A 22,743-nucleotide genomic window follows, 5' to 3' on the forward strand; every position below is an offset into this window, starting at 1 on the left:
CTGTCTTGAGCCAGAATACACAGTTCATGGAGAGAAAGCGATCATTTCGCTAGATAAGACCGATCGTTTCGCTGGATAAGACCCTTGTTCCTCGGCTGGGATCGTTTACAACCGCATTTGGGATCGTTTGAAGCTGCATTTAAACTGCATTTTGGAAGTTCAAAATCGGGGCACCATATCAGTCCATTACATGGAGAAAAATGCAGAAATGTTTTCCTCAAAAAACGTAATTTCTTTACGACTGAAGAAAGAAAGACATGAACATCTTGGATGACAAGAGGGTGAGTACATTATATGTGAATCTTTGTTTTGGAAGTGGACTTCTCCTTTAGTTTTGAGCGCTTTGATGGAGTTTTATCTGTTTGATGATCCATCGCGTTGTTCTGTTGTCACGTTTATCCATATCGCAGCAACTTGGGAAGCACTACAGGTGAACTTCGGAACAGCAGCGTATAAATACTGAATTAATCAAAATGATAGTATCGAACCGTTTGAAACCGTTTGAAAAATATATACTGGTATTTTTCCAGTGCTGGTATACTGCACATCCCAAGTTGCACTAGCTCTGCGTCCACATTCGAAAGGTCACTAGTGACGCAGGTGAAAGTACTGTACCAACCCAGTGTTTACAAACCGAATGTGCAAAGAATGAAAGAAATGCCATGATGCTGAATGAATTTGAAGTTGGAGGAGAAAGAGATTTTGTGAACTGAAGTGCTAACTAACCACATATGACCTTTCCGATGTGAAGTCATGGATGCAGAGCTACTGTAAGACAAACATTTGTGGTTAAAAATTATATACATTTTTATATTTTTTTGAAAATGACCAATTGTATCGCTAGATAAGACCCTTATTCCTTATCTGGGATACCTCATGTAGAGCCCTTTGAAGCTGCATTGAAACTGCATTTTGGACCTTCAACCCGCTGATCGCCATTGATTTTTGACTGACTGCTGGAACTACTACTTTTTTTAATCAACTGAGTGAAGATCAACCGATGTCGATAATCTCAAAATGCTTATTTGACCTGCCCAATATGTCATTCCATCTGTAGTCAGCAATTTTACAAATAAATTCAGCTTTGGGCAAATTGAATTGACCCCTCTGTGATCTTTCTGTCAGATTTCTATTGTATTATTTGCTCCCCAAACCCCTCTTTAGCAGTAATAATCCCTTTCTCTCTCTATCTCTTTCTCCATCTCTCTGAAGACTGCTGAATCTGTCAGCTCTGGTAAAGTTATTGACTTTTACCCACAATCCTGTGCAAAAGCGAGACTTTTTTTCTGTGGAAGTCACACCTAATAAGGTGTGTGCGCGTGTGTGTTGGCCTGCGGCATTGGAGTCTTGGCTAATTAAACCCCAGTGTAATTTATTAATACAATGTGTTCTGGATGGAGCTGCCGGTTGTGTGTTTAAGTGAGAGCAATTAGGAAACCTATCAAGTGGAAAAGATACGTTATCTCTGCAGTAAACTCCATAGCTGGAGGGAAAACAGGGAGAGAGAGAGATGGAGAAGGAGGGATAGATAACGGAGGAAGCTTTTCCTTGCTTCACCGCCTCTGAGAAAACTCTTCGCCCCTTGAACTAGTCAACAAACTCCTCTTCTCTTGAAACTCTTTAACTGCACGATTTCACCACATAATTCTGTTATCAATGTTTTGTTTGGCTGCATGCTTGATTTTTTTTTTTTTTTTTTTTTGCACCTGCAACTATTTTTGTCCAGTGAAAGTCAGTGGGGACCAAAATAACATTCATTTTAGTTTTCAAAGTTATTCACACAACTGGAAGTTTCATTCAGCTTAGTTTTTACCATGTCAACTACTTTGTAAGGTGACTTAACTAGTATTTGGCCATCAGCTTATGTTAAAAAAAAAAAAAAAAAAAAAACGTTGAATGATATCACATTCTCAACATTTATCACAAGATCTCATGATGACAGATGCACTTTTACTGTTAAAAAAAAAAAAAAAAAAAAAATAGATTTAACTATTTATTTAACAAGATTTTTATATGTAGATATTGGTGTCATTTTTTTCAATATAAAAATATGGTACATTTCAGGAATTCAGTCATGTTACTATGTATAAATATTATGTAAAATAAATTTAAGTTTTGTTTGCAGCAATGTTTTGTATCTTATTTACTACAGAAAATTTTTTTTTGCTGTTACGTTGATTGAAATTAATAAAAAAAAATACTTAAAAACAACAACATTCATTTCAATTACTGAAATGTACCATATTTCTATACTGAAAAGTGATACAGATGTATTTATTTATTTATTTACTTATTTATTTGCAGTCAAGCTGTTTCTAATTAATTAAAAAAAAAAAATTCAAAAAAATACATTAATTTCAATTTCTGATATGTACCATATTTCTGAAAAATGAACTAGTTAATTAACTTATTTATTTATTCGGAGTTGTTTCTTATTATTTCAAAAAAAAAAAAATAATAATAATTTCAATTAATGAAATGTACCATATATCTATACTGAACAATTCACTTTATTTATTTATTTATTTATTTATTTTGGAGCTGTCTCAAATTGTTTCTAAAAAAGCAAAGCAAAACAAACAAACAAACAAACAAAAAAAAACATTAATTTCAATTACTAAAATGTACCACTTTTCTATACTGAAAAAATATACTTATTTATTTATTTATTTATTTATTTATTTACGTATTTACATGCAGTCAAGTTGTTTTTAATTAATTTCAAAAACTTTAATTTTCTAAAAAAAAATACATTAATTTCAATTACTGAAATGTACCACATTTCTATACTGAAAAAAAACCTAAATTTATTTATTTATTTATTTATTTATTTAAAAGTTGTTTCTAATTGTTTCTTAAAAAAACAAAAAAAACAAAAAAAACTTTAATTTCTGGAAATTCCCGGAATGTATCTTATTTCTATACTGAACGAAATTTTATTTATTTATTTATGTTTATAAAAACATACAAATACACAAGACATATTTCTAAATATCTTTTCTGTGTACATATGTCACGTTGTACATTTTTCAAACTTAACATTACAATTTTTCCAACTAAAAATACTATTCCAGTCATTCCACCTAATTTCATGTTTAATTCAGTGTGCCACTTGCCATTTCTTTGCAATTATTTGTGAAATTTACTAGCAATTTGTGAGTTAAAACTGTTTCACGGCAAATTTCTTTCAGTTTGGAAAGACATTATGCTGATTAAATCATTTTCGGATGAACTCTCCCTCTAATTAGAAAGGACCATCCAGATACATTTGCCCATGTAGTTTTTCAGTTGTTTATCTACCCATCTGTTCATTCATTTTGCTTCTCTTCCTCCTTCTAAATGCTTGTTTTTGCTCTTCTGGCTGGTAAGCGAAGCCAAGTTTGCTGACCGATAGTCTGGAATGTGGATCGCTGTGTTATTTTACACTCCCATCAGGGGCACGATCCCACCAGCGGACACACACACAAAGACGGCCTTGTCGTGGCGGTGCCGACTCGTACTTGGCTTCCTCTGTCCCTAATTGTCTCCCTCTCTTCCTTTCCAGCAGTCTCTCTCTCAGTCTTTTGTTAACATGCTAGCACACGCGCACAATCGCTCACAGCTAGCTCTAAGTGGTAACCATCTACCCTAGCATTATTTCAAGGGCACTCTGAAGCAAACGCTTCTTTAGTATTCAATTTTGTTATATTATCACTGACCTGCCAGATAAAAGGGCTTAAAATGACACTGAGTACACCATTCACGTCGAGGTTTTATTTGGGCTAAGTCGCGGCACACGGAGGTGCGAAGACGATCCCTTAACTTTGTGTGTGCATGTGTATATCGGAGGTAATGGCTCGGGGGATCCTCTCTGTATTCTTAGCTTGTTGAAGGCGCTGAAGTGGAGAGAATTATAGATTCGGCACAATGAGCAGTCAAATTTAATCAACATGCCTGCTGTTCTCCATGAACCACTGGGAGAGATGACACAGCTTCACGCCACTGCCTGTGCGCATACGTGCATGCCATGAGTTTGTTTCTGTGTGGCAAACTGCAAAGGAACCAGACTTGTCAACATTTGTTAGTGTTGGAGTTATTCAGGTGTGAATGTGGCAGTGTGAAATTGGAAACGTGGATGAGTCTCACCCCAGACCATAGGTCGCTTTTCATTTTGAAAAAGGATCAAGCCAGGGTAGCAATTGGGTCAAAATTGATGCTATTACCTTGTTATTTAATATTTGTGCATGCTTAATGTTGACCAGTAGCTGTCTGGACAGTTTTAGGGAGCAGGTTTTTTAATTTGTTGATACTAAAGATGCACAAATAATATCCCATTGCAAAGGATTCCCTTTTCTAAATATAATGCAAGCTATATTTTTAACTTGAATGAAAAAATCCCAGTGTTGCTTACAATTACTTTAGCTGTACAAAAAATATTATGTCACTTGGTATTGCAATTTTTTTTTCATAGTCATAAACACTCATACAAATAGAAAGAAAATATATATATTTACGTACAGTAAAATGGTTAACAAATCTAAAGTCTCGCACATTGCCTGGAAAGAGCTTACTTCTGCAAAATAAGGATATATTTTCTTGTACAAATCATCTAAAACTTTTTTTAATGAAATGGAAAAAAAATAAAGACAGTATTCTTTTCAAATATAATAAAGACAGTATTTTTTGAAGTTAAATAAATGCCACTGTATTAAAATCTAATTATTAAATTAATTTTTGAAAAATGTTATTTAAGAAGTATTTTTCTACCCTTTATGAAAGTACAGTTTGATGTGTAAATCTGAGGATAAATGGTTAATTTATATATTTATTATTTATATTATTTTACATTAATATTTGAAAAAGTTATTTGAAATGTATTTTATTTTACCTACTATGAAAGGTTTTTTTGTAAATCTGTGGATAAATGTTTTATTTATTTATTTATTTATTTATTTATTTATTTATTTATAGTTTGTCATTTTACATTCATATTTTTTAATTAATATTTGAAAAAGTTATTTGAAAAGTATTTTTCTACTCATTATGAAAGTACCGTTCGTGTAAATCTGAGGACAAATGTTATTTATATATTTATTATTTTATATTAATATTTTTAATTAATATTTAAAAATGTTATCTGAAAATTATTTGTTCTGCTCATTATGAAAGTACAGTTTGTGTAAATCTGAGGACAAGTGTTATTTATATGTTTATTATTTTACATTAATATTTTTTATTAATATTTGAAAAAAGTTATTTGAAAAGTATTTTTTCTACCCATTATGAAAGTACCATTTGTGTAAATCTGAGGATAAATGTTATTTATATATTTATATTATTTTACATTAATATTCAATGCATATTTGAAAAAGTTATTTGAAAAGTATTTTTTCTACCCATTATGAAAGTACCATTTGTGTAAATCTGTGGATAAATGTTATTTATATGTTTATTATTTATATTATTTCACATTAATATGTATGTATGTATGTTTTTTAGGAGTTTAGGACACATGCTTAATCAATAACTTTTATTTCCTATTCAGGTTTATGTTTGTGCTTTATTTTTAAGATTTACTGTTTTTTCAAGGCATTGTTAGATGCCAGTGTTTCCTGTCATAGCTGTGCAGAGATTTCAAAAACAGTATCATAGCTATTAAACTATTTCTTAGGATTTCTAAATCTGTATATAACCTCTCAAACCTCTTAATGATCTCAAAGTAAAAAAAAAAGGTGCTGAAGTCTGATTTTGTGGTGGCTGCGCTTTAAAATTAAATGATTATAATCTTAATTCAAGTGCTGAAGGATTTTGAGAGTCAGACAGTAATCAGTGTTGAGTACTACTATAAGATTAACCCTGCCTGCTTTAAAATTTGAAAATGATGAACAGTTGAAAACATTCATTAGAAATTCAGAAAAGTAATCAAATGTAATCAGTTACATTTAAAGAGGTAATTGAAATAGTTACACTACTCATTACTAATGGTTAGTAATGAGTTATAATCGCGATTAATCGCAAGTTTTTGTGTACATAATTTATGTGCGTGTATTTATTACGTGTATATAAATATGCACATGCATGTATATAGGCTGTTTAAGAAAAATGTTATGTTTATGTATTAAATATATTTATGTATAATATAAATTACATGAACATCAATATTTGTAAGTACATGTAATGATTTTCTAATTAAATACTGTATACGTGTCTTTATATATACATAATAAATATACACAGTACACACACACACATATTATATAAACAAAAACTCATTTAGCATGCGATTAATTGCGATTAATTGTTACCCAGCACTACTTATTATATTTTAAATAGGGTAACTTGTAATCTATAACCTATTACATTTCCAAAGTATCCTTCCGAACACCATATAGCTGTCAAATGTAACAGCCTAATGTATGTTTGAGGCATTAAAAAGTTTTAATGGACCCCCTAACACCCTTGCTGTTCCTGGTTCATCTCACTTGAGTCAGATATGTGACCTCGAGCACGATTCCACTGGTTATTTTCACATAGTCAGTTTCAAATTGTGTAGAATGCAGAATGAATGCCTACATATCCCTGTCGTTTTTGCAGATTAATGGGGATGGGCTGATATATACAGGACGTTAATGAACTCTGTCCTTAACAAGAGTCATTTAGATTACATTAGCATAACACAGACTCCCTATTCTCATGGCTCCGTCGATCCTGCGATCTTCCACCATGCACGTCACGCTCACGCACATGCACGCTCCGCTTTGATCCCTGCCCGTGTAACAGCAGTTGATGTGTTGCTGACAAATTGCATCAAAATTGTTTTTGAGGAGATTTATGAAACTAAACTGCATTTGGGCATTCTGCACTCGAACCTGGCTTATGAAAGCCCGGGCTTCGTGTTTCACTCACTTTCATCTCCCGTTCACACACTCTCTCTCTCTCTGCGGCTGACAGCTGTAGAATGGAGTGATTATCTGCAGCACCAGTGATTGAGCGCAAAAAAGCAGGAGCGCGAGAGGGAAAGACAGCAAGAGGCAGAGATTGTGATAGAGATGTTTCAGGAACGCTAATGAGGAAGATGGTAAATTCGGCAGCTTCATAAAGGCACAGATACAGACGGTCTGTCTAGAGGAGAGGGTGAGATGCTCTTTCTCTGTTTGTTTGTCCCTGTCGTCCTCCTGGTGACCATCAGAGCCCTGAACTAGTTCATATCCAGCCAGAGTAATTACCTTAACCTTTGCACTCGTCTCTCACTTGATTAGGACCAGCTGGGTAGTGAACACACTCTCCTTCGCTCTCTCTTCATCCCTCACACACACACACACACGGATGTTAGACAAGGGCATTCTTGCTATTAACCTCAATCTGTAAGTGCCTCACTGCAGCTTTGCTCAGTCGTAAACACTTTAATTGTCTGTCCTGCATCTCTGTCCCGATTCCCCTTTATTTTCCAGTCAAATACCAAACACTTTACAGGGCTATGAGATGTGTGTTTAAAGTTATGTATTTATATTCTGTCATAATTTACTCGCCCTCATGTCATTTCAAGCCGTATGGCTTGGTTTATATTAAGAAACAAGAAAGGAGAAATGTTGAAGAATGTCCTGGCTGGGTCGTTCTCAAAATATGGCTTATAGATGCCAAAAAAGCTTTAAAAAGGTGAAGAAACTATCTTAAAATGATAATTACACATCTTTTTTTTTTGTGTTTCGTTTTTTTTTTTTTAATGATGGATAGTGTTAGTGTGATAACTTGTTTTTTTGTGATTACTAGTGTTAGTCTGATCACTAGCGTTTTTTTGTGATTACTAGTGTTAGTATAACTAGAGTTTTTTTGGGTTGGGGGGGGTTGTGATCACTAGTGTTAGTCTGATCACTGATAAACTAACTGATGAACTGTTCTTTGTGATCACTAGTGTTTTTATGATCACTAGTGTTAGTCTGATCAATAATGAACTAATGAACTAAAGTTTTTTGTGATCACTAGTAATGAACTTTTTTTGTGATCACTGTTGTTAGTCTTATCACTAGTGTTTTTTGTGATCACTAGTAATGAACTTTTTTGTGATCACTAGTGTTTTGTGATCACTGTTGTTTTTTTGTGATCACTAGTATTAGTATGATAACTGGTGTTTTTGTGACAAGTACTGTTAGTCTGATCACTGGTGTTTTTGTGTTTTTTTTTTTTTTGGCAATCTCTTGTGTTCGTATGACAACTAGTGTTTTTTTTTTGTGATCACTAGTGTTGGTCTGATCACTAATGAACTAACTAATAAACTGTTTTTGTGATCACTAGTAATTAACCTTTTTGTGATCACTAGTGTTTTTGTGATCTCTTGTTTTTTTGTGATCACTAGTATTAGTATGATAACTGGTGTTTTTGTGATTACTAGTGTTGGTCTGATCACTGATGTTTTTGTGTTTGAGATTTAGATTTTTTTTTGTGATCACTAGTGTTGGTCTGATCACTAATGAACTAACTAATAAACTGTTTTTGTGATCACTAGTAATGAACTTTTTTGTGATCACTATTGTTAGTTTCATCACTAGTGTTTTTAGGTGATTGCTAGTGTTTTTTTTTTTTTTTTTTTTTTTTCGTGATCACTAGTATTAATATGATAACTGGTGTTTTTTGTGATAACTAGTAATGAACTCTTTTTTTTGTGTGTGTGTGTGTTCACTAGTGTTCTTGTGACTAGTACTGGTATTGTGAACACTATTGTTAGTCTGATCACTAGTGTTTTTTTTAGATTACATTAACATCTTAATTGTGTTTATGAGACTTATGAATCTAAATTGTAGTGTATGTGTAAATGTGTGTGTACAAATACATATATATATATATATATATATAATTAATAAGATTTATAATATTAATAATATTAAGACAAGACTAGCACACACATACTTGCCATCAGCCTTTATGGGAGAAAACTCAAATGAAATGTCTTATTTTTTAGCATGACCTGATTATCCTCAAAATGAAAGTGAATGGGTTTATGGGTTGTGAGCTCAAAGATAACAAAAAAAAAAGTGAAAAAAAGAAAACGCCTTAAATGTTTTATTAAAATAGTCTGTAAACTATATTTCATATCTTCTGAAGTTATATGTTAGATATTTCTGAAGAAGGAATTAAAATGTATGCTGTTCATTTAATTTTCATTGATACATTGGCAAAATTCAGGTCATTGACAAAGTAACAGAGTGTATTTTAAACTCACACTTGAATAACTTGTTCACCGCTGTCTAAAATGTTTGGTTAGGATGATATGATGAGCCCTTTTAAACTATAATTATGACACCATACAGTCTCGTTGACTTCACATACACATGCTAATGAAGGCCACGTAAGTCCACTTTGAATGTGCCGTTTGGGACAGAGCCAAAGTGAGAGGCAAATCTTCCAAGAGACTGGGATAGTATAAATCTCTCCCTTTTACATATTCAAAGAACTTTTTCAATACTGGCCCGATTTTACCTGCGCGTGTCCAGCCACTCATGGTCCCTCTGATCCCAGCCTTAATTAGTCTGCCGGTCTCACCCGTCAATCATTCCGAGCCGTCCGTGGAGACAGTCATTGAAAAGCAAAGGCAGAGGTGGCCATGACAGGAGGGCAGATCCTGGCATCCCACTCTGCATTACCAAACAGCAAGTTTTAAAGGTGAAGTGTGTGATTTCTATGCCAGGAGCGTCACCAAATGGAATGGCTAAAATAATGGCGGTTTTCAAGCCAATTAGGTCTAAAACACCTGGAGAAATCTATCTGTTAGCATTGGTTAGCATGTTCACTTTGAAGGGCTCTCTAAAAATTGGGCAAAACTTCTACTGGGCTATCACATTAAGCCATTTCACAATATTTTTTTTTACATTTTGATAGTCTTTGCAGCCCTAAAGTACAATAAATGATAGTGAATTTAATTAATGCTTAATTAATTTAACGCTTTTTGTTAGCAGAACAATGTAGTAACATCCATTCACCATAGGGGGGCGTTTTCTAAAACAAAGCCAGTATTACAAAATATAACTTTAACATAAAATATAAGTATATTTATCAACAGTTTGTCCAACAGCGACACCAGCAGGTAAAGTTACAGCGGGAGTCCACTAAAGCATGCGGTGGGTTTTGTGGGGGTAATTGAAAATGAATGGGGAAAAGTTACATGAGAGGAAGCAATGACTGGTAATGGCTGTGATTGGTTAATGCGATAAATCCCGCCTCTTGTGTTTGCCTTCTGCGTACAGAAATCAGTCTGAATGAACAATATAATGGCGTTAATGGGAAGACTAATAAAAAAACACACTTAGATATAACCACTTTGTTACGTCAAAATAAGACTTAAAATGGCCCGAAAACCTGATCTGTTTAATAATCAACTTGGTGAAATTGAACAATGGAGTGATGCAATACAGTTCTCCTGAACCAGCTGTATGCTGTCTCTACGTATAATACACATAAGCTGATACAGGAAGATGTAAGACCCAATTTAATGAGAAAAATATGAGGGAATATTGTAAATGATACATGAGTTAGCTGAACTTGACTGGAGAGAGTTAGGAAACAAGCTGCTGCGGCGGGTCAAACAAAGTTTGTATGCGAGAGGGGAAGTCTGCGAGGCAGTTCGAGAGAAGATGTGGGGTTTACTATTAACTCGGCTGAGAAATTTCAGTGTAATGCCCTGCGGTAAGAGTAGTGCTGGTTCAGCACTTGTCTGCTTGTGTACTGAGCTACCAGTCATGTTGTTTCTTAACACAGAGTGAAGGAATAACACACTGGTGCTGCTGATCTGGACTGCGGTACACACGCCCACTCACAACACGGGCATCAAACGCAGGCCTTCTTTCTCCCTCTTCTGTTCTTACTTCCGCTACATTGCGAGTTCATTTACCGGCAGCTCAGGTTGAGATAGCCCTAAAGTAATTTAGAGGAAATGTGTTTGTTTTGGCTGCAGATCAGACAAGCATTGAGAAATAAGGGAAATACCATCTGAGCCATGCCCTCAGTTTTAAATCTGAGGAATACAGCAATACAGAAACATCACAAACAAACTTCCCACTCATTCGTGTTGAGACGTTTTGAAGGGTGAGTGGCGGTCACATTACTCAGCCTCAGTGGAGCTACATTTAGGCGGGATGTTCTGGCAATGTGTGTTTGTTTGTGTATTAAGGGGGGATAAAACTAGATTTTCGTAAGATTGCAAGTGGTGTTTGGAGAACTCACTTCCACAATGTCGCTAAGATGCTGTATGTGGTAGCTAAGGGTGCTTGCTAATGACGTGAAATGGTTGCACTTGGTGAGCTACTGCTGTTACCTGTTGTTATATTTACCACAACACAACTCTGAATAAGCAACTCGGAAAATACAATACTGATACGATGATCAAAGCTACTGAAAGAGCTTACAGGTGGCGATGTGGTAGGCTTATGTAGGCTTGTAACCAAATGCCGTACCATCATTTTTTTGCCACAAGAAATCTAAATGCCCATGGATATTGAGTGACAGTCATGACAAGTATTGGCATGTTTACCTCCTACTAGGATGGCATCTAGCGTTTCTTGTCTCTGCCAGTTGTAAACTCTTTCAATAGCTGTGGTCTACTAAAAGCCTCAAAGGCATCAAGGTTAAAGTGGAGAGAACAAAGATGTGGGTCTTTAGGAAAATTTAATTTGTCCACATGCATCTTCCCATTCTTTTCTCCTCCTCTTATAGCTAGGAAAGCAGTGAAGACTCGCATCGCTTCTCGTTCCTCTTTGACTGAAAATTACAGCAAAATAATGGCAGCTCCAATAATCTCACAGCAATTTGTACGTATTTTACGAGGTTGCTAATTCGTACGACCTCACTCATACGGTTTTATACGATTTGCCTAGACCCCAGTAATGGGTAGGTTTAGAGGCGGGGTTAGGTGTAGGGTATTCAAATTCATACGAATTAGCCACCTCGTAAAATACGTATGATTTGCCGTGAGATCAGGCTGTTAAAACGATGTGGATTTTTTAAATAACGTTAACATATGTATTATATTAAACCATACAAGTCTTAATACCCGGGGTTCCCTTTAAGAACAGTGGATTTTGAACTTAATACTTGGGGCTTAGCCTGAGAATGCGTTAGCTTTAGGAAAGCCTACCTTAGCATGCACCACCAATGACTAATGTTAGTGTGTGTTAACATGCAAATCAAGGAGTGTGTCATAAGACACACTGCATTCTTTTATGATCACATGACTTGCTTAGTCAGAGCCGTGTGGCAAACTCAGCACAAATATCAAGTCTGTACTGAAAGACTGGCAGCATTGTTGCTGTTAATAATTTAGTCTTGTGTTTGGGGGGGAAGAGGGGTTTGCCAGTCTAAATATTCATAATGAAACTTGACAGTTTTGCCAGAACTTATCCTTTCTGTCAAGCCAGTACAGTCCAGACAAATCACCCATGCGCTCTGAATCAGGTGCAAAGACCGCCTCCTGTTAACAGTTAACACTAGACTCTCACACACAAGCAAAATTTAACACACTCCCCCCACAGTAACCTCTAATCTCATTGCAAACCCGGCACGCCTGAGCTCTGACAGACACTAAGTAAAGAGAAAAAGCCCGTCACTTCTGCCCTGCCTCATACCGTGTCTCTGGAGTCCCGTCATTAAAGCCAATAAGAGCTGTAATATCCGCTAAACTCTTAGCATGAATTCTTTATGAGCTCTGGGCGCAGGATCGTGGTGTCTGAGAGACTCCTGCCATTCGATTTTCACTGAAAGTATTTGCTCTGGCAATCTAAACATCACAGTCAGTTATGTGGAAGTCCACTCCAGGGGATTGTCACCATGTTTAGGCAAATAAGATTGAGTTCCTGGGAGTGGAATTCGGGGGAGTGATGGAGTGGTCAGGAATATTGAGCGAATATGGTTAATATTTCATCTCCCCAACTACATTGCTAACCTGAAGCTTATGAAGATCTTAAATTAGCTCAGGAATGTTCATGCAAGGACCCACAGTGATTAGATCTTCCTGTCTAACACAATAACTTTGCATGCCATGCTGGTTATTGTAGGGGTTGTTTACAGGAAGGAGGACAGGATTGCTTGGCCCACCTGCTGAGCTTGTACCCATAATTCATTGAGCCACCTTCTGTTATGCTGGAATCAGGCCGCCACATGATTGCTTTGATGAGCGTTTGACTTCCGCCCCAGAGTTTTTAGGACCTGCTCAAGTGCTGAGGGAATGGATGAAAAGGAGAATGAAAGGAGTGCGGAGGTGGAGGGCGAGCTTCTTTAGAAATGCTTCGTTTGTATCTGCGTGTCAAATCACGCAGCCATCTGCGACCCCTTCGAGGGAAGAGTTGAGAGGCCGATCGATTTTTCTTTTAACTTGGTCTTTGTTGGTAGCACTTTTGACTAGTGCTTACTTCACCGTAGTGTAATGATGCATTACCAAAGAAATTCTCCTGCTTCCGAAAAGACGTCAGTTTTCAAGGGTGAATTCATTAGTGCAAGCATCTCTTTTGGGTCAATGACAAACAAAACTTTTAGTAATTTAGCTTAAAACTCATGCTTTAATTTCTTAGAACTGTATTCTATGTATTCATGCTGGATTCATGCACACATGAAAAACTATTTTCAACAAATACAAAGTAAAACATCTTCCTTCTAGATCTAAACAACTTTTGCACAGGCATGTAACTTGGTCACTGATCTCTTATGTGATGCATATCTTGTTTTCTTTCTCTTCAAGAGATGGCGTGGAGGCCCCTGGCAGCGTTGTCCCTGCTGCTGTGTTTTGGCTTATCTTGCTGTGAAGATACTCAAGATCATTTCTTGTCTGATAAAGTCATCAACAATGTCGTTCAGGACCCTCAAACCGGTCGAATTTACCTGGGTGCTGTAAATAACATCTATCAGCTTAACTATGACCTGCAGAAAGAGAGCAGTGCTGTAACAGGCCCTAAGAATGACAACCCACAATGCACTCCACCAATCACTGCACAGTGCACTGACGCAAAGGAAATGGACAACATCAACAAACTCCTACTTATTAACTCTGCCAATGGCACCTTGATCGTTTGCGGAAGCCTTTTCAGGGGCATCTGCTCTTTGGTAAACCTCCACAGCGTGGACAAACCGGTGTACTACAGTGACACCAAAGGCGAGAAGACGTATGTAGCCAGCACAGAGGAAACAGTCGCCGTAGTGGGAGTAATTTCCTATTTTATAGATGCTAATACTAATGCTAACCTCAGCGTATTTGTAGTGGGGAAGGGCTATGGTAGCTCGGACAGTTCAAAACTCATCAGCACCCGATTGCTGCAGGAGCATGGAGAAATGGATGTGTTTGAGAACATGGTTGAAGCTTCCACTGTGCAAGCCAGTCCTTTCGTCCAGCGTTATCTCCATGACTTTCGCCATGCTTTCAAGCACAACGGCTACATCTATTTCCTGTTCTCGCGCACTTCAGGCAGCAGTGACAGCAGGAATATCACATTTATTGCACGCCTATGCGAGGATGACCATCATTATTATTCTTACACCGAACTTCAGCTCAACTGCTCTACCAGCACTGAACAACAGGAGAACAAGTACAACAAGGTCCAAGCGGCGTATCTGGCCAAACCAGGAAAAGTTTTGGCTGGGAAAAATCCCAACGATAAGGTTCTGTTTGCGGTGTTCAGCACGGATACGGATGGCAGAGGTTCAGCCTTGTGCATGTACCCGCTCAGCAGCATAAATGCCAGGCTTGAGGAGGTGATTGAGTCCTGCTACATAGGAGAAGTGGAGGACGAGAAACCAAAGACTGTGTATTCACCCTACATCTCCAAGACCGAGGCCATCTGCAAGACCAAAAGAGACGTGAGTGCTTGTATTACATCAGTTCTGGTTCCATGTTGTATGATGCTTTATGACCCCTCTGAATATCATCTTTTTCATCCAGCAGAAGAACATGGTGAAGGAATATAAATGTGGCGCAGAGTTCCTGCCATCTCCACTAGCCAGTAAACCTGAGTATGCTCTGACTGTCAAATCCATCTTCACCCGAAATGACATGCTGACAGCTGTAGCTGTGGCAGTGGAGAATGAGCACACTGTGGCATTCTTGGGAACCAGCGGAGCAGATGTCTTAAAGGTAAGTCCCATTTCAGTGTCAGGTTTCTATCCTCTTTAAATTTCACTGAAGCCCTTGTGGTTTGACTGCTGTGGTGGTCGGGCTTAGTGGGTAACAATATGAGCTGGTAACCAAAAGGTTGTCGGTTCAAACCCGAGAATGGATGATTTATGAGCTACAACCACTTGAGAAATGTCCTTAACCCTAGGACTTGCTCTAGCTGTATAAGAGATGAGAGCATTTGCCAAATGAATAAATGAACTTTGTGCTTGCAGGTGCATCTTGACCCCCACCAGCCTTACCTTTATAGCAAGATTCCAGGGGAACGCTCAGATGGTAGGGTGAACAAAAACCTGTTTTTTAATTCAACTTTGGACATCTTGTACATCACCACTGGTAGAAAGGTTTGTTTCTAAACACATCTGCAACTCATCACATTGAGTAAACAGAGATCATCCACTGGTTAAAACCCGATTGCTTCTCTTTTGCATAGATCACCAAAGTGCCAGTGCAGGCCTGTGAGCAGAAGCATGATTGTCAATCATGTGTGTCCCAACGGGATCCATATTGTGGCTGGTGTGTGTTGGAGGGCCGGTAAGTCTGTTAAAACTCATTTTATTACCAAATTCACAACATCAGTTGGGCTTTCTTGTTCAGTAGGACAGAAGTAATAACACTGCCACATGACTACAGTTTGATATTTCAAATACACCAACACCTATGGCTGCTATGGGTCAGGTGACCATCCCTATTAAAGTATGTTCTAGAACAGGAAGCGGTTTAGAAACTGTTCAAAATATGGTGTAATCGAAGTCTTAGAGTTGTTTGTTACTTTTAGTGAGCGCTATGTGGTAGATATCTGTGTGCAGTCCAGTTAAAGCGAAAGCGGTATGGCTCATTACCCATGTTTGTCTGCTTTTCTCCTGCAGTTGTACTAGGAAAAAGGATTGTCACAAAGGAGCAGGAGAGAACGCCTGGTTGTGGAGTCCAAAACAAACATGTGTAACTATTAAGTCCTTCGAGCCCCCCAACATCAGCTGCAAGAAAACAGAGCGTACACAGGTACTAAAGCATAACACGTGCACAAACACACACACTGTGATATGGTCTGCAGTTATTTCAAACCCTAACCTCTTAAGGATTGACTCAGGATTGATATTTACTGGCTGTAACAGATCCAGTCTGTGAGTCTAATCCTTTTTTTCATGAGCTGACATGATGAAGTTACTAAACAAGGCATCTGAAACTATCGTTTCATACCACATGAGTGCGCAGAGCACTTTCTATGCATTTCTAATATGTCTCAGAAGAAGCTCAAGTGGTCATGGTTGATTGAAGAGGCTTCCTGTATACTGTAATTAACTTCCTGGATCAGTGGTAATGAATAAAGGCAGTATACTTCTAACTTGTTTACTGTTTGCTGAAATCAATATTTCATATAGCATATTTCTTGGGAAATAAAGTTTAGTAAAATATTGTTTAGCACTAAATATTCAATATTCACTTTTTTTGTCCTAAATCCTTATTTTCTGGTTTAAACTTGCAGGTGAGGATTAACATCACCTCCCTCCCCAGTATCAGCAGTCCTGATAAACTTAACTGCGAGTTTGATACCTACAAAAGTGACGGAGCTATGGAAGGCACGCAGGTCATCTGTGATTTCCCGACCTCTGATCACATACCGTCCACACCTGAGACACAAGGTGAGAGCATCCTGTTTGCCTTTAACTTTAATAATCACCTACTGTGAAGCTGTCCTCTCGCTGCCTCCTATACTAACTGAACAAACAGATGGTGTTTGTCTTGCAGTATGCCTAAAAATTATGTCAGGCATGAATAGTTTTTCATTTCTTCGTGTTTGTAATTTGCTAGCCATGTTTGTAATTTTTAATTTGGAGACTGATCTGATGAAACAATTACACTGAAGCTAAGTCTAGTAGCAGATAGATTCTAGAGTTACAGAAGCTTTTATCAGGCCCTACTTTCCTTGGGAATCAAACCCATGACACTTGGTGTATCTAGCACCTATTGAGCTCTAGAAATTCAGAATTGGGTGTATGAAATATTCTTGCCTAAAAGCTGATATGATTCCAATGTTGCATGATTCTATAGTTACAGAAGCTTTTATAAAGTAATGTTTGCTTGGGAATTGAACCCATGGCCTTGGAGTTGCCAGCACCTTTTGAGCCTTAAAAATTTTTTAATTGGCCGTATGAAATATTCCTGCCTAAAAGCTGATATGATTCCCATTTTCCATGATTCTAGAGTTACAGAGGCTTTTATCGTCATTTTTTTTTTTTTTTTTGGGAATCGGACCCATGACCTTGGTGTATCTAGCAGCTATCCAGTGCTAAAAATTTAGAATTGGTCGTATGAAATACTTTTGCCTAAAAGCTGATATGACTTCCATTTCCCATGAATCTAGAGTTACAGAAGCTTTTATCAAGTGATGCTTTTTTCTGGGAATCGAACCCATGACCTTGGATTTGCTAGAACCTTTTGAGTCCTATGCATTTAGAACTGGTTTTATGAAATACTCCTGCCTAAAAGCTGATATTATTCCTATTTCCTATGATTCTAGAATTACAAAAAATGTTATAAGGTCATGCTTTTATTGGGAATCAAACCCATGACCTTGGTGTTTCTAGCAGCTATTCAGCGCTAGACATTTAGAATTGGTTGCATGAGATACTCCTGCCTAAAAGCTGATATGATTGCCATTTCACATGATTCTAGACTTACAGTAGCTTTTATCAAGTCATGTTTTTCTTAGGAATCAAACCCATGACCTTGGAGTTGCTAGCATCTTTTTAGCCTTAGAAATTTAGAATTGTTCACATGAAGTACTCCTGTCTAAAGGCTGATATGATTCCCATTTCATATAATTCTAGAGTTATAGAAACTTTTATTAAGTCATGCTTTTCTTGGGAATCAATCCCATGACCTTGGAGTTGTTAGAACCTTTTGAGCTTTAGAAGTTCAGAATTGGTCATTTAAATTGCTCTTGCCTAAAAACTAATAATATTCCTATTTCCCATGATTTATAAGGTCTAGCTTTCCTTGAGAATCGAACCCATGACCTTATCTAGCAGTTGTTCATCGCTAGAAATTTTTAAATGGTCCCATGAAATGCTCCTGCCTAAAAGCCAGTATGATTATCATTTGCCATGATTCAATAGTTATAAAAGCTTTTATCAGGTCATACCTTCCATGGGAATTGAACCCATGACCTTGGCGTATCTAGCAGCTATTCAGCTTTAGAAATCCTGAATTGGCCATATTAAATACTCCTGCCTAAAAGCTGATATGATTCTCATTTGCAATGATTAGTTACAAAAGCTTTTATCAGGTTGTGCTTTCCAAGGGAATCAAACCCATGACCTTGGAATGTCTAGCACTACTATTGTAGCTCAATGCTACCACTTAAAAGCCCATATACTTCCCATTTCCCATATGCATTTGTGTAGATTTTGTGGCAGTGCCAGTGAAGATCACGGTAAATGGCGGCATTGAAGTGGCAACCAGTGCTTTCAAGTTCTACAACTGTGCAGCCGTGGTAAAGAGATCGGAGAATACGCCGTGAGTATCAGGCAGTGTTTTAAAAATGCGTACTCCATGTAGAATTTCTTTAGATTAGTCTTTTGATTGGCCCGTTGTGTGTTCTGCAGATGCATCGCATGTGTGACTAGTGAGTGGGGCTGCCAATGGAACACTCACGATCACACATGCAGTGATAAAGGTGACACTGTCACGGATTCTAATATCATCCAACACGGGCAGGTGAGTCATGTTAGGATGAATGCATATATCTTGTTGTGACAAAAGACAACTAACAACAGTTTTATTCGATTTTTTTTTTTAAATAATTCTTGCAGGGTGACAAGTGTCCTCAGTTTGAGATTCCAGAACCTCTGCTTATTCCTGTTGGATTTGTAACCCCTATTCAATTTCAAGGCAAAAATTTGGATAGATATAAGGTAAAATACGTAGCACCTGTTGTACTGTGTTAAGGAATTTCCATATTCTTTGTTAGTTTGATGTCTCTTATATAACCTAATATGCTACTGGCAATAAATACATAATTTATCACAGAATCAAATATTTCAGAGAAACATATTTACCCAATATTACAGTGAGGCCATTTTTCAGAATGATTTTTATAGTAACAATGCCTATTTTTAGAGTCTGCATAAACAGCATTACTTTTTCTTTATCTCTCCCAGGACCACACCTTTCAGATCGGCACCGAACTCATGAAACAGGTGGGCGAGGTGACTGTGGAGGCTGATGGGTCAAAGTACAGTTTTAAGGGATATGAGGTCAGTACGCTCCACTTGTATTCCTCCTCCTATTATGTCTCCCTCACTTTCACACATTGATTTGTTTCTGGAGTTTGAGCACAAGCCAATATGGCATTCACAGCTATTGAGCTGCACGTGTGTGTAGGGCTCAGTCCTATGTGGGCGTAACAAGCACATAGCGATCGGGTTCACAAAGACATCACGTTGGCAGGGGAGAATTTACTGCGGCACACAGTTGTTCCAGATGCAGTTATGTGTTTGTCTGTGTCTGTGTGTGTTTAATGACACTTTCTATTGTTTTTATGCCAGTTTGAATATGACAAAGAGCCAGAGGTGAATGTGACGTTCTACGTAAAGGATAAAGCCACGGGTAGGAAGATTGACAGCACCCTCAGAGGTACATTTAAATTGATTTTCATCATCATAGCTTATAAAAGCTGGACTGAAACATGTGGATTGTCAAGATGTGAAACGGTTGTGTGTAAACATCTAATAAACCTCTTAAAGGATTAACATATGTTACAAATCACTCGTATCTTGGAGACTGATCTCCTCAATCTTGTTTTTATTTGCAGCTAGGAGTGTTTTAGACATGTTTAGCAGATGAGGACTTCAAAAAGTTCGAGGAATTCAAAAAGTTTTAATTTTTGTGGGTAACTACAAGTATTAATAGCATGTAGCTAGCAAATGTATGTCAACCAGGTGTCTATTTGATGAGCATTTTTTAACTGGAAGATGTCATTTTGAAAGTTCTCATGCTAAACATGTCTAAACATGAACTAAATGTATCCCTTTAAGCTATGCTGCGACATATTACTTAAATTTAGCTAACTACATTTGCATTAAAGCCAATATCTAACAGCCTACATATTCTGAGCAGTGTTTATCTGCCACAAAAACAACAAGGATCTCATTTGGACAGTTTGATGACAGCATCAAAAATCGCTAAATGTGACTAATAAATCACCACATACAACAATAAACAGCCTAATTTGCATAACTCACAATTTCCGAAAAACAGCAGTGTTTAGTGAAATGTTTATTTCTCTACAGAACAAAAAGACTAGAGGAACTTTGTTTGAAGCTTGCAGCAGATTTTGCTGAAGATGATGAATTCAGTGTCAGTTCTCTGAATTGTTGTTTTGTTTTCCTCCATTTTTCTACCCAGTGGTGCTCTACAACTGTTCGGTTAGACGTGAGGACTGCAGTTTGTGTAAGAACGCTCATTCAAAGTATAACTGCGTGTGGTGCGACACTTCAAAATCCTGCATCTACAGGAACCGGTGCAGCGAGGAGGCGAAGCAGTGTCCTGATCCAAAGATCACTGATGTAAGGACAATTCTTTCGTGGATTCTGTCGTTCAATCCTATTTTAACCTTTGCTAACACTAGATAAAGTCACACTTCAAGCTAAGCTCGAAATGCATCCAAGAATATCTCATTGGCGCGTTGTCAGCGATTACAAATCTTGCCATTCCCGGTTCGAATGCAGTTCATAAATTTCTACTCTTCATCTTCTCTTTCATATTTGCTAGAAAACGCCATTTCTTTTCATCCTCTTTTCCATTTTTCATGCCTAAATGATATATAGATGGCTGCGCTGGTAGTCGCAAACTCAGTCTCTCACTCTAGTGTTTTGTTGAATCCATCTGAGACGCTAATGATCGCACCGCCTGCGCCTGATGGTGTTTTATTATTTGTCATCTGGCAAATGATTTTCTCCAAAGCAGCTGGATCACTCAAGGGCACAATGGTTATGGGTGATCTTTGTAGCTCTCTAGTTTATGGTTTTGACTATTATAGACTATTTTAACTGTGCTGTTCTGCTTTCATTCCAGATTACTCCTCGGTATGGGCCGATGAATGGACAGATCTCTGTCACGATAAAAGGCTCTAACTTGGGCATCAAGCAGGAGGACATTAAGAACATCACCGTGGCTGGAGTGCCATGTACTCATCAGCCTGAGAAATACTCTGTCAGCACCAGGTACGACATAACTTTTAACCAGTGGTGTTTATTTGTAACTTTGGTTGTGTAGAGCATTTAAAACACATGCTGTATGTTAGAAAGAGGTGTTTAGATTATCATTCTGTTCTGCCTGTGTTTTTTTTAGTGTTGTGTGTGAGATTGGGCCCAGTGAGCACAGTCAAGTCGGGGTAGTGGAAGTGGAGGTGGAAGGAGGAAGACCAGGACGGTCGGAGGTTTTATTCACTTACAGGGTAACTGATTTTTCTATGATGAAACCTTAACGGCTGTTTAGTTTCCTCAATCCTTTTTGCCTTTTCTATGTAAATGTTCTGTGCATCGATTTAGACTCCAATGTCTGATTATTTCTAGTTGTTTCTGGTCAAACTAGTGAATCAGCACTGGCATGATGTTACCCAGCAAAATGTAGTTAGTAATGATGATTGAACCTCTTGCTACTTAAATAGAACATTGGATGCAAAATTCACTTTACATGGTGTTTGCATATAAATGTGTCTTAGCAGTGTATGGACACAACCACTGTGCAATGATAAAAATCCATTCACTCCTTTTTTTAAATCCAAGCCATTTGATGTCATACTGCTCAGGCCCCGCCCACAACCATCGACCAACTGTCCCGTATTAGCATATTTCTGCCCTCAGCCAGTTGTATGCTGTCTGCCATTTTGTCTGCGATAAGCAATTCAGGTGTTTCGTAGTTGCATGTAAAAGTGAACATAAGAGTCTTCATTTTCTCCTGACATCAGAGCCACTGAGGATGCAGTGGATTAGTTTTGTTTTTGATGGTAACGCATCAACAAATACACAAACAAAGGAAGAGAGGGGTGGAGTGAGCAGTAGCTCATTATCATTTAAAGAGACATGCACCGAAACGGGTTACTGTGAACCAAGCTGTTTTTTGACAAGGTAAAAAGGGTGTTGTTTTATACGAACACTGAGGAATTGTAACCAAGGTATGTTGCAGACATTTCATGAAGACTCTAGAGAATCAACTTGAGGAAGAATGGGCATCCAATGTCTCCTCTAAAAGTTTATTTAAAGTTATTTAATTTGTTAATAAATATTCCAGTGTAAAGAGAAATGGTTTGTTTCAATTCCTTATAATGTACTGTTAAGTAGTTTGTTTTTTAGTTAATTTAGTTAATTTTTATTTTTGTCTCTTACTAATTACTTTTTGTCTCTTACTGTAACTAGTTTACTTTATTAAGGACATATTAATGCCTTATTCTACATGACCTTATTCTACATCCCTACATCCTAAGGGGATATATCATAGTTATTAGTGAATAAGTGTTCCTATTCTAAAGTGTTACCAGATTTGGTTTAGTGTTTTTTTTTTTTTTTTTTTTTTTCTTTCTTTCTAAGAATAATATTTTTCTTTCCAAGCCGAAT

The 22,743-nt window shown here is 37.3% G+C and overlaps 1 protein-coding gene across 8 annotated transcripts in view; it reads left to right on the top strand.

Moving 5' to 3' along the window:
• plxnb2a.1 (plexin b2a, tandem duplicate 1) overlaps positions 1–22,743 on the top strand; it is a 156,015-nt gene that overhangs the window by 112,682 nt on the left and 20,590 nt on the right. Inside the window, exons 3-16 of one of the 8 annotated variants that reach the window (XM_051107173.1) lie at positions 14,707–14,811; positions 14,894–15,085; positions 15,340–15,468; positions 15,558–15,658; positions 15,994–16,126; positions 16,611–16,767; positions 18,532–18,643; positions 18,733–18,844; positions 18,940–19,041; positions 19,288–19,383; positions 19,675–19,762; positions 20,534–20,694; positions 21,203–21,351; positions 21,479–21,584. In XM_051107173.1, the coding sequence (XP_050963130.1) occupies positions 14,707–14,811; positions 14,894–15,085; positions 15,340–15,468; positions 15,558–15,658; positions 15,994–16,126; positions 16,611–16,767; positions 18,532–18,643; positions 18,733–18,844; positions 18,940–19,041; positions 19,288–19,383; positions 19,675–19,762; positions 20,534–20,694; positions 21,203–21,351; positions 21,479–21,584 (1,743 nt within the window). Of the gene's footprint in view, positions 1–13,699; positions 14,812–14,893; positions 15,086–15,339; positions 15,469–15,557; positions 15,659–15,993; positions 16,127–16,610; positions 16,768–18,531; positions 18,644–18,732; positions 18,845–18,939; positions 19,042–19,287; positions 19,384–19,674; positions 19,763–20,533; positions 20,695–21,202; positions 21,352–21,478; positions 21,585–22,743 lie in introns of all 8 variants that reach the window. The other 7 variants (XM_051107178.1, XM_051107179.1, XM_051107180.1 and 4 more) reach the window with 7 other exon arrangements.

The sequence above is a fragment of the Labeo rohita genome, chromosome 4, assembly GCF_022985175.1.
Source record: "Labeo rohita strain BAU-BD-2019 chromosome 4, IGBB_LRoh.1.0, whole genome shotgun sequence".
NCBI lineage: Eukaryota > Metazoa > Chordata > Actinopteri > Cypriniformes > Cyprinidae > Labeo > Labeo rohita.